At 39.2% G+C, this 12130-nt stretch overlaps 1 protein-coding gene across 9 annotated transcripts in view; it reads right to left on the bottom strand.

Annotated features, from left to right (window-relative positions):
• Nucleotides 1–4222: 4222 nt before the first annotated feature.
• brd4 (bromodomain containing 4) overlaps nt 4223–12130 on the bottom strand; it is a 142961-nt gene continuing 135053 nt past the window's right edge. For all 9 annotated transcript variants that reach the window (XM_078429245.1, XM_078429244.1, XM_078429243.1 and 6 more), the window contains 2 exons: nt 9878–10184; nt 4223–8462 (listed from right to left, as the gene is read on the bottom strand). In XM_078429245.1, coding sequence (XP_078285371.1) covers nt 8394–8462; nt 9878–10184 — 376 coding nt within the window. In that variant the 3' untranslated portion in view covers nt 4223–8393. The remainder of the gene's footprint in view (nt 8463–9877; nt 10185–12130) is intronic.

The raw sequence follows: 12130 nt of genomic DNA, 5'->3' as shown, positions 1-12130 counted from the left end.
TCCCGCTCTGAGTCCCGCCTCCGCTCCCCTTCCAAGCCCATTGGCTGACGCGCCCGCCACTCAGCGGTGGGCGGGGCGGAGCTCAGGGGGGGGTGGGGACTCCCATATTCCAGACATGCAGCTATGGTGGTTAATTGGCTTCTGTAAATTGCCCCGAGTGCATAGGATGAAAAACTGGGATGACTAGTGTATGGATGATCATTGGTCAGCACAGACTCGGTTCCCAAGCTGTATCGCTAAACTAAACCTTTAAAAGTTTAGTGTGGGAGACTCAGTTGAGGCGGGGCGGAGGCTCAGGTGTGGTATGAATATTGATTTCTCTAACTTCAAAGTAACCCATGCATCCTCTTTTTCCCCCACCCTCCGCCTTCGACTCTGTCCAGGCTCAGGCAGGGCGGGGCAAGGTGAGGCGGGACGGAGGCTCAGGTGAGGCGGAGGATCCAGTGAGGCGGAGGCTCCAAAGGTCATCAGGGACTCAAGCTCACACTTTGCTCGAAGACGAGACACAAAATGCCGGGGTAAATCAGCAGGACAGGCAGCATCTCTGGAGAGAATAAGGAATGGTGCCGTTTTGGGTCGAGACTCTACTTCAGACTTGAGAATCAGGGAAGAGGAAAATACAGAGATGAAGAAGGGTATAAAGTGTGTGGAAACGAGAAATCAAGATGTGGGTCAAGGAAAATGTAGAATCGATCATTGTTAGCTAAGAGAAGGTGACAACAAAGCAACTTGTAAGCTTGGGCAGCTTCCAACCCAGTGGTATGAGTACTGATTTCTCTAGCTTCAAAGTAACCCATGCATCCTCTCTCCCCCACCCTCCGCCTTTGACTCTGTCCAGGGATCCCGACAGCCCTTTCATGTTCGGCAGAGGTTCACTTGCACCTCCTCCAACCTCATCTACTGTATCTGTTGTTCAAGATATGGACTCGTACATCAGCAGGACCGAAGGCAGACTGGGCAATCGTTTCGCAGAACACCTCCGCTCAGCCAGTGTGAACCAACCTGATCTCCCGGTTGCTGGACTCTTTAATTCTCCTTCCATTTCCTACAGACTTTATGTCCTCGTTCTCCATTGTCAGAGTAAGGCAAAACACAAATTGGAGGAGCAGCATCTCATATTCCACTTTGGCAGTTTACAGCCCAGTAGTATGAATATTGATTTCTCTCACCCTGGCATTCCCTCTCTATCTCCTTTCCTAGTCCTTACACTCTATTTTTTTAAAAAAAATGTGTAGGGAAGCAGCTGAATTTAGATCTCCAAGATTTGTACCCATAAATGAAAACATCTGTATTATAGGAAAATCACAAAGGACTGAAGATTAAAGGAGTCTCACAACTGTTTGTACGTTCTCCCAGTGACCGCATGGGTTTTCTCCGAGTGCTCCGGTTTCCTCCCATATTCCAGACATGCAGGTATGGTGGTTAATTGGCTTCTGTAAATTGCCCCGAGTGCTTGGGATGAAATACTGGGATAACTAATGTATGGATGATCATTGGTCAGCACGGACTCGGTTCCCATGCTGTATCGCTAAACTAAACGTTTAAAAGTTTAGTGTGGGAATGATTTCTTGAAGTATGTGAAAGGCTTAGCTTGTGAGCTAATTCAAAAGTCATTGGCTTTCTTAAAAAAGGGCTTGTAGTTACACAAATTTTGCAATGTCAAAACATGACAAAGCATTACAAGCCAATGGTAGATTTATTTCAAGTGCAGCCAGGTGTAATATACAGAATATTAAATATCACAAAGAGTGTACGATCCCAATACTTCTTCAATACCATATTTAAATTTAGTACAAAACTTCAATCAGATTAAAGGATGAGGCTTGAACCCAATTAGTTGAAGGTTTGTCATTTTTTCCTGATTGCATTTGTAGGGGTTATAGTAGAAGAAACAAATTAAACAATTTCACTTCATTCAACTGCAGTATAAATTCTGACAACGCACAACACAGATTATATTTTTGTTTAAAAGTGATTGTGGCAAAAGTTTTTGTCACTGTTCCATTTGATCTTCACACTCTATATTGCACAATTCAATCACATTATCCCAAATTGGAATTAGTCATTTCATGTTCAGTAAAAATGTTTATTTCAACAATAACTGCACAAAAACTTTAATTCAAGTGGGAAAATCTAATAATTTCTTTCTACATATATTCAAAATGTTTAATACAAGCATTTCATATTTAATATAATTAGAACTTGAGTATGAGTGACATTGTGTTGCATTAAAAAAAAGCTAACTATTTCATTTGATTACTGGTTTACATCACATTGATGCCATTAATCTGCAAGTAAAATTGCCCACAAAAACATTAAATAGTGTGTAAAGTGTACTCTGCATGTACAACGCAAACATGAAAATTAAACTAAATTTGCCTGATGTATCCAAGAACAAGACAGTTGTATTGTCTACCAAGCAGCCCATTTAAGGGGTGAAATGCAAAAAAAATAATTGAGCAGGATACAAATAAAGTCACATTATTGGAAAACGTAAAAAAATACACTGGAGTAATATCCATAAATGTGTACATCTGAAAGTTTTAAGTGTTTTGATCAGAATATAATGAAATCACCTCAGTCTCAGACTGAAATGCTAATCTATTAACAAATGACAATATTTGGCAAATTCAAAGTACAATTGAAAACATTAAAAAGGCTATTATTCTAATCTGAATACAAATATTTTGTTCTCTGCATACATATACAATTTAAATACATAGTTTTTTTCACCCCAAATGTGCCTTTGGGTTTTACCTTCCATTATGATATGCATTGATATCAGTTCAGAACATATTTATACCACTGTGCGCAAAGTACCCACTGAACCCTGAGCGTAGACAGCAAGCAACTCATGTAGAAGGAAAAGTGAACTGCAATTGACCTTTTGTCCGAAATATCACTTGTGCAATAAATGGTGCCATACTTGCAACAGTTTCTTAGAAGGAGCCTACAGTCAACCACTGTACGCAACACTAATATTTCCCATCCAAAGATAATTTGAGGCTGTTGCAAATGAAAGCCTAATAAAATTGGAAGTGATTCCCAGATATTTGGCATTCACATACATGAAATGCAATAGAACACCAAGAGGATGGTTTTAGCCCTATCTCCTAACAAGCCATTTTCAATTTCAAGTACAAGAAGCAACTGAAACATCAAAAGTATAGATGCACCGATCTATAAAGAAATTGAGTATAGTTGGAACTTTTCAGAAGTAGTGTCTCTGGTACAATTGAAACGTCATAAAACAAGGGATAATTGTTGTCTTTGACCAGTCTAGTTTCCAAATAAATAGATGAATAGTTTGATAGCTCTATATCTACTTTACTGGTAATAGTAAAGTCATTACCAGCCATTTAAAATTAGACGCCCAAAAGTTATCAGAGTATCTACTTTTAAAAAGGCAATGTAACTCAATTGTCAATAAATGCTCAAACAAAACAAAACATGGATGGAAATTCTGTGAACCAAACTAATGGGCAATGTAAAACCAGATTCAGCAGGTCTTGGTGTGGTGCAATATTCATTGATAAAGTGTTGTACACCTTCCTTTGGGTTGAGGGGGGGGGTTTAAAGATGAAAATAAAGTTAATAAAACACTTCCTGTAAAGTCTGCATAATCACAAAAGCTTTCTTTTCCTGCCTCCTAGTGGTAGAACGTTCACACTTTGCAGCAATAAAAATAACAATCTAATCCTCTACACTGGGTATACTGGTAGGGTAAACCATTTCTTTAGGGTGGCCCCAACAGAAGAGGCCCCTATTCCACCAGTCATCAGCTACTTGGCAAACCCCAAAAATCAATGGAGAGACAAGGAACTGCGGAAGCTGGAATCGTGGAGGAACTCAGTTTGTCAGGCAGTATCTGTGGAGGGAATGGACAGAAGACATTGAAGAGGACCCTGACCAGAAACATCACCTGTCCATTCCCTTCACACTTTTGGCCTTGCCCTATAAATCAATGTGCATACATTTTATGATGTAAATATTTGATGGATCACATTTTGATTTAGAATTTATCCACAAAAGAGACAATTCTACCAATAATCCAATCCTGCCACCCAAAAGACAAAACTATAGTTATGGATGGAATAGATATGCCCAAGCTGCACAGGCTAGTGTGACAGAGTTTGCAGGACTATGATCTATGGGGTGTTGTTTCAACCTCCCAGTCAAGGTCAACTGCTGTGCTCAGAGTATTGCTTATACTTTAAAAAAAAAAACAAAACAAATGCTACACAGGCACTTAAATTTACCAATAGTCCTTGGTTAAACAAGCCGAGGACACACAAATCAAGAAAAAGATCAGATTAGAGTATAGATGCATATTTACATGAGACTGCAGAAGGGATATCCATTTTTTCACGGGACATAATACGAGGTTAGTGAAAATTGTGTACAGGAATTAATGTTTTAGCCAAAATCTACCGGATGCCCTTTTACAGGACGTTAAATAACTGCCACAACTATGGTCAGTATTTTGTTTTGAAGCAGAGCAGATGTGTGTGCTTGTGTGTGGGGGAGGGCGAGATAATTAAATATTAATCACCAAAATCCCTATTTCACACTAACTGCAGAAATCAGTGCCATAAACCACCAACTCTTCTCAAGTATCTCCCTTGCAGTAATGAGGCTAATGGACTAATGTTTCAAAGAGAGTACTACAAATAAATATTGTAAGCTTCCAAAATGCATGCTCTCTGACTTCATGAAACCTTTACAATTTAAATTTACATTATAAATGCCCCAATTTTCTAATACCTTAGTAAACTTATACAGGGCATTAATGTTACCAACTAAATATTATTTAAATGCACAAATTCTATTTATTGCTGCGAAAAACTCTAGCATTGGTAAACAAAGCAAAGCATCTCTCAAATGCTAAGACTGATCGGCTATTTCATCATTGCAGTGCTGTCCTGAGGAACAGGGACTCTTGCCTCCCGACCTCAAAGCTTATTGTAACAGCAGCCTCCAAAATCCCAAAATGTACTTTATCTCAGTCAAGCATCAAGCTGGGGCCGGGCCAATTCTGTGATTTGATTCACACCCAGCGACCTGCCTTTTTCCTGTGTCTCTACGGCAAGTAATAAATAGCATGTCTAATGTGAACAGATAAGAGGGATCTGGGAATTTGTTTTATCCTTTGAGAATTGATTAAAATACCTTTCAAGTAACTGAAGTAATTGGAAATGGTGAATTCAAGGAAAGTATTTCTTCGTGAAGTAATTGGAGAAATCAGATTTAAATGACTGTTGGTAGAGGAACAAGAGGGGAGGTGACAACTATTCTTTTTACACTTCTCAAAACATTTCGTCTGAAGAGTGGTCAAAGTAAAATCGCCAACTTCCGAAAAGGAACTGAATTTAAACTTGAAAAGTTAAACATTTACAGGGCTATGAGGAAAGATCAGGGATATGGGTCCAATTGTGCAACTCCTTCACAGTCAGCACAATCATGAAAAGGCAAATGGTCTCCTCTCATTCAGGATGATGCTGTGAATCGGTTGAACACGAACATGACACAACATGTTTGATGAGCACCTGTATCATAATTTTGCACTTATCCAAATGTCCGACTGGGTTTCAGAAATTTACTGGAAGCGATAATTTTGATTTGGAAGATTAAAAAACTCTGGATTTATTATGAAACCATTTTATATATGGCCGTGAATAAACAATTTGGGGAAAAATCAGTTTTGCTCTCAATCAAGATCAAAAGATTCCCTTTTGGCTGAGATAAGTAAGCATGTTATAAATGAATATAGGCAAGATACAAATTACAAAATTGGTTTTCACATAATAATCTTTTGAAGATCAGTTCCTCCGCTTCAAGTTCCAAACTCAGCATCACGAAGTTAAACTGTAAACATTTTCCTACCTTAGAACTAGATGCACCGCTTTATAAATCAGTTCTTAAGTGCATCATTATACTAGTGTATGGAGATAAGAGGCTGCTGCAATGGTTATTAGTTAAGCTATTCTCGGTTCTTCATTTCCTTTCTTTATGAAAATGTTTTGAATAACACTTCTTTAGTTATATGCACTCATTCTGATACTGATATTGGAAAATATCCATGATTTTTCTCTCAATATCTTAGAGGAAAACTAAATTGAACCAAGTCTTTAACTCAATCTTGTCCTTGTGTTAACAATGGAAGGACTCATTGCTTAGAGTAGAATATTCCGGCATTAAGAGACAAGTTTCTTTGAGTAATTCAAACCCAGTTATATATCTTGCTCTCCTCCTAGATGCCCATATCTTTCTCCACTTTCCAAAATTTCTTGGTGCCAACTTCAGGCAATAGATTGGAAAGTAATTTCCAATATTTTTTGACACAGCCAACTAAAAAAGTGCATCTCTTGTGCAGAGTTGTCTGTGGAATAACTTTCTCCAAAGCATTTTTATATCAAAAGGCATGGAAAGTTGGCCCATGAAACAAATAAAATTATTGCTGGGTCCAATTCTTTCACATTCATCAGATTTACCATGTTGACATCTATTCTACCAACATCATGTACTGAGCTACTCAGCTGACTATTTTTCTAGCAAATACCTGAACATTTGTCAGAACTATAGTCCTGGCAAAAATGTTGACAATTAACAGCAGGGTTGTTTTAAAAGTGCATTTTTAAAATCACTTTTTCTTCCTCTTGCAAATGTATCATTCAACTTTTAATAATGGAGTAATTTTAGTCAAGATGTATCATAAGCAAGCTACATTATCAGTGCATTCTGAAAGCATGATAATTAGGTATAGGTGATCACTCCAATGGAACAGATTCTAGGCTAAAGAAAAAAGACACCAGTGTATTGTATAAAAGGTGTGTTTATTCAATAATCGATACAGACCAAATGCAATTTTTCTGCCTCTCAGTAAAACCGACTTTAAACTGAGGTTACCAACACTGGAGCTGGTACTGTATAGTGGGTATTTTGGCACATTAAAATATGTTCATTTTTAAAAAAGAAAAAGGTTAAAAACAGCTGAAAAAATAAAATTATATTTAAAGGCAAAGACGAGGAATGGTACATTAATTTAAATTTTGCCATATTTGCCATAAAACAATCACTCGTCTAATTCTTGCTGCAGAGTTTAACTAGGAGAACCAGCACTTCACTTGATGCTTTTAGCGAATACTAAAGAGACACTTGCACAGAAACAGCTCGTATATTTTGTACAACCCTCTGAAGAAAAAAAGGAACGCCCAGAATCGACCATATAAAGATAAAACTCACACCTGGGCCTCCAAATCGTATGGAAGTCTGCTACATTAATAAAGTAAGTTTTTTTAATTACAGAAAACATACAAGTTAAGCATCGCACACCAACCATACCCACTATACAGCATCGGTTGAACTACTCAAGGGCAGCTGAAACCTCTGGTTATTTGCAGAAAAGAAAGTCAGCTCTTGTATCTTTACTATTCAGAGGGACAACAGTACAAAACAGTTTCAGCAGTGCCATTCAACATTCGTATCTCCTGAGGTAATGAGACAAAACTATTTCACTTACTTTGGTTGGTAGTCCAGCTTTGATCCCAAACACTGCAGAAAAGAAATTAAAACAGGGAAAAACAAAAACAGAAATGCTTTAGATGGGACAGCTGTTTAAACTCATAACCTCTGACATACGATTCTTTTTTTCCCTTTTTTGTATTGCCATAACCATCACATGGCTTGTCAGAACTTACCCAGCCTAGTATGTGAAAACTCTGTAGATAAACAAAACCCGCAGACAGCACTATGCACTGTAAAAAAAAAATGAACACATAGTTGCACTGCTTAAATAGTCCATCCAGATTATACTGTTGTAACTTAGTGAAGGGGCCAGTTTTCCCAATTACAGGGGAATCCACCCATATATATCATAGCATTGCCCCGTTCTCTCATGAGCAGTGAAGGAGACGCACTAGATTTATGGAACCGATGCAGCAAAACCGTTCAGGAAACAGGGCCCTGACACTGCAACAGTGAAACCCTGTTTGATTGAGTACATCAGAATGTTATTGTGTCTTTTCATACATAGTGAAGGAGTTTGGCGAGGACAGCCTTGCAGCTAATGGGTAACCCCTCCCTACCCTCTTTACAGTAGTATCATTCGGAAAGCTGGACGTACATTTGTGCACGTGTTTTCTAAACAACAATAAGTTTTTTTTTTGTCTATTTGTTCATTCCTATATTGTGGGTTAAATGTAAGGCAGACTTCTGTCCATCCATGTCCATCCATCCATTCAAGGCATCGACTGAACGATTCGCTCACTCACTGGGTCACACATGCAGAAAGACCGTGCACCAAGAACCTGGCCCAAACACTACGGTGCCACGTAACTCATGGGAAACAGTTTCGTAGTACTTTCAAAAGTCAGGATATCCAGGAAAAGAAGTCCTCAGAAGAGATTCTCTTCAAATATTGCCATTAAGTCGCTCTGAAAATTCATGTCAATCGTTGCCGCCATCTAAATCACAAAAGAAATGTATGAGAAAACGATCACGTGCGGTTTGTCTATTGTGTCAGTAATTTAAAAATTCAAAATTTTCCAGAAATCTTCAAATGATTGCTTGCTATACAACCTCACTAATATAAGAAACTGACAAAGTCAATCTTTAGCTGATCAAAGGGAAAAAGTAGCGTTAGATGACAGACCCACTATGATTTGACTGGCAGAACAGAGTCAAAGGCTGTGGTCTGCCCTGCTCCTGTTTGTTAAATGGCAAGGGGGTTGTATTTCCAATGTTTGCTCAGAATTTCTAATGCATAGTCTAGGCCATGGCCAATGGATGCGTACATCAAGGTTAGTTTACTCTAATATTCCTTTCTGAGCTCAACTAGGATCAATGGAAGACCCCTATGAGGGATTCAAGACCAGGAGGTCAAAAATTTAAAGTGAAGGACAAACGATATATTTTAATGACAAACCTGTTAATATGTCAACTTCACCTCTGCAATATTACACTGATAACCAAGAGAACACAATCATATCAGCTATAAAATGTCATTGTAGATTCTTAAAGGTCCTAGCTCTCCCCTATTGTAGTATCACATCCCTTTTCCTTTACCATCAGTCCGTAACTCAGGGACAGGTTAAAATCAAATCCCCATCAACTAGCCAGAGTCCCTTCTGCTTCAAATAATATTTTTAGATGGTTCTTCTCACTTCACCATTAAAACTTTCTTAAACTCGCTAAATGGTTGCTGGTCAACATTCAAAGTATCACCTTAATATTAAGATTTCAAACGCTAATCAGTATTGTCATATTATCCTATTTTTTGCAATTTGTGTATTTAATCATCAGTATTCAATGAAAACAATCCTGTAAAAAAATATTTTCACCGTCTCCCAAAGGTACTAATAGTCCCAAAGGTGTACTAATATTCTCAAAGGTACTAATATTCTCAAAGGTACTAATAGTCCCAAAGGTGTACTAATATTCCCAAAGGTACTAATAGTCCCAAAGGTGTACTAATATTCCCAAAGGTACTAATAGTCCCAAAGGTGTACTAATATTCTCAAAGGTACTAATAGTCCCAAAGGTGTACTAATATTCCCAAAGGTACTAATAGTCCCAAAGGTGTACTAATATTCCCAAAGGCACCAATATTTCCAAGTGCACTGGCCCTTCAGTAACAGCTTATTTATTAACACACACTACAGAAATGTTGAACCTATTCTATACTTTTACAATATTCATACACAAAATTCTTCTGGCTGATATCAATAGATTGCATTCATAACACAAAAAATCAGGGACAATTTTTTTCCCCTCTGTGAACCCACTGCTAACTTTCTAAAACTTTATCACAAACTAACGGACTCTAAGGGACTGCAAATCCTGTTCTGCATCTCATCCACGAGTTGCACTGGGAACTTACTGCTTCCTTCCGCCTTCGTTCTTGCTCCCGCTTCCTTGCTAGCTCTCGCTGCTGATCCAGCATAGACTGCGAGGTGGGCTGAGAGCCCTGCTGCTGCTGTTGTTGCTGTTGTTGCTGCTGTTGTTGTTGTTGTTGTTGTTGTTGCTGCTGCTGCTGCTGCTGCTGTTGCTGTTGTTGTTGTTGCTGTTGTTGGTGTTGTTGCTGCTGTTGTTGCTGCTGCTGTTGCTGCTGAAGATGTTGCTGCTGCCTTCTCACCTCCTCGTGAGCTCTCCGAGCACACTCCAAAGCATCGTCCTCATCTCGACTTCTGGAAATTCAAACCAATATTTGGTCAAAAGCAGTACAAGGGTAGCAAAGCGCCACCTGTTGAGTTCTTGCTCAGTCAGCTGTGGACATATTAAGTACATGTCACTGAAAGGAAGCATGCAGGTACAGCAGGCAGTGAAGAAAGCCAATGGAATGTTGGCATTCATAACAAGAGGAGTTAAGTATAGGAGCAAAGAGGTCCTTCTGCAGTTGTACAGGGCCCTAGTGAGACCGCACCTGGAGTACTGTGTGCAGTTTTGGTCTCCAAATTTGAGGAAAGATATTCTTGTTATTGAGGGCGTACAGCGTAGGTTTACTAGGTTAATTCCCGTAATGGCGGGACTGTCATATGTTGAAAGACTGGAGCAACTAGGTTTGTATATACTGGAATTTAGAAGGATGAGAGGGGATCTTATCGAAACATATAAGATTATTAAGGGGTTGGACACGTTAGAGGCAGGAAACATGTTCCCAATGTTGGGGGAGTCCAGAACCAGGGGCCACAGTTTAAGAAGAAGGGGTAGACCATTTAGAACGGAGATGGGGAAAAACTTTTTCAGTCAGAGAGTTGTGAATCTGTGGAATTCTCTGCTCAGAAGGCAGTGGAGGCCAATTCTCTGAATGCATTCAAGAGAGAGCTAGATAGAGCTCTTAAGGATAGCGGAGTCAGTCGGTACGGGAGAAGGCAGGAACATGGTACTGATTGAGAATGATCAGCCATGATCACATTGAATGGCGGTGCTGGCTCGAAGGGCTGAATGGCCTACTCCTGCACCTATTGTCTATTGGCTACACTTGAGCCATTGTTTTGAGTTTTAGTTTTAAAGATACAGCGCGGAAACAGGCCCTTCTACCCACCGAGTCCATGCCAACCAGCAATCCCAGCACACTAACATTATCTTACATACACACCCAGGACAATTTACCATTATACCAAGGCAATTAGCCTACAAATCTGTACGTCTTTGGAGTGAAAGCAATACTGAAAGCAATGGCATAGAGTTTGCTGCAAAGGAACATCAAGGAAAATTTGACTACCTCTGGTCATTTTCTTGCACATTTAAGATTTTCCCCATGACATTTGCTGAAAACCTGAGATAATATACAACCGGGAAAACAAAGCGGTTCGGAGCCAGAGAGGAAAAGCAAGCAATCGCACATCTTCTCTGGCAAGTAGATTATGAAATAAAAAGTGACACAAGTATCAATTGGAATGGTGAATTCAATGTCAAATTAGATCTAAAAGAAACAAGGGGGGAGGGGGGAGAAATAATGAATTGAGGGGAAAAAAAGTATTTTAAAGCCTCAATCAACAACAAAAATTTGAAAGAATGACATTGGAATCTTTCCCTTTTGATACTATTGAGATTGATTTGCTCTATTAATGCAGTGATGTTAAATGGTCATTTAGACAGGAAATGAATAAACCTCATTGGGCATTGAGTTTGTATCTGCTATGCAAACATACAAAACAGGCTTCAAGGATGGGAGGAACAGTGTGATGTTGCCTTCACAATGTTAACCGCAGAGCAGGGAATTTCAAGAGCAACATTTGAATTATGATTTTGTCCAATACACTGACCAGGATTCTTGTTTCAACTAGACTGCCAGAATTGTTGGCCTGTGCTGTTGCAACTCTTATGGCAACTTTACCAATTGGTCTTTTTGTCAGAAGAAACTTGACCATAATAGTTCAAAGATTCAAGTTTCTTCTACTGCATTCCAAAGACTCAACCTGAAAACACAGCACAGGCCAAGAATGACTACTTAGTAGACAAGTCAAGAAAGGAAGTTAATTTATAGACAATTGGTGCAGGAGTAGACCATTCGGCCCTTCGAGCCAGCACCGCCATTCAATGTGATCATGGCTGATCATTCTCAATCAGTACCCCGTTCCTGCCTTCACCCCATACCCCCTGACTCCGCTATCCTTAAGAGCTCCATCTA

The sequence above is a fragment of the Rhinoraja longicauda genome, chromosome 37 (assembly GCF_053455715.1).
Source record: "Rhinoraja longicauda isolate Sanriku21f chromosome 37, sRhiLon1.1, whole genome shotgun sequence".
NCBI lineage: Eukaryota > Metazoa > Chordata > Chondrichthyes > Rajiformes > Arhynchobatidae > Rhinoraja > Rhinoraja longicauda.
Note: the sequence above shows the minus strand (reverse complement) of the source record. Positions and strands in the feature narration are given on the sequence as shown.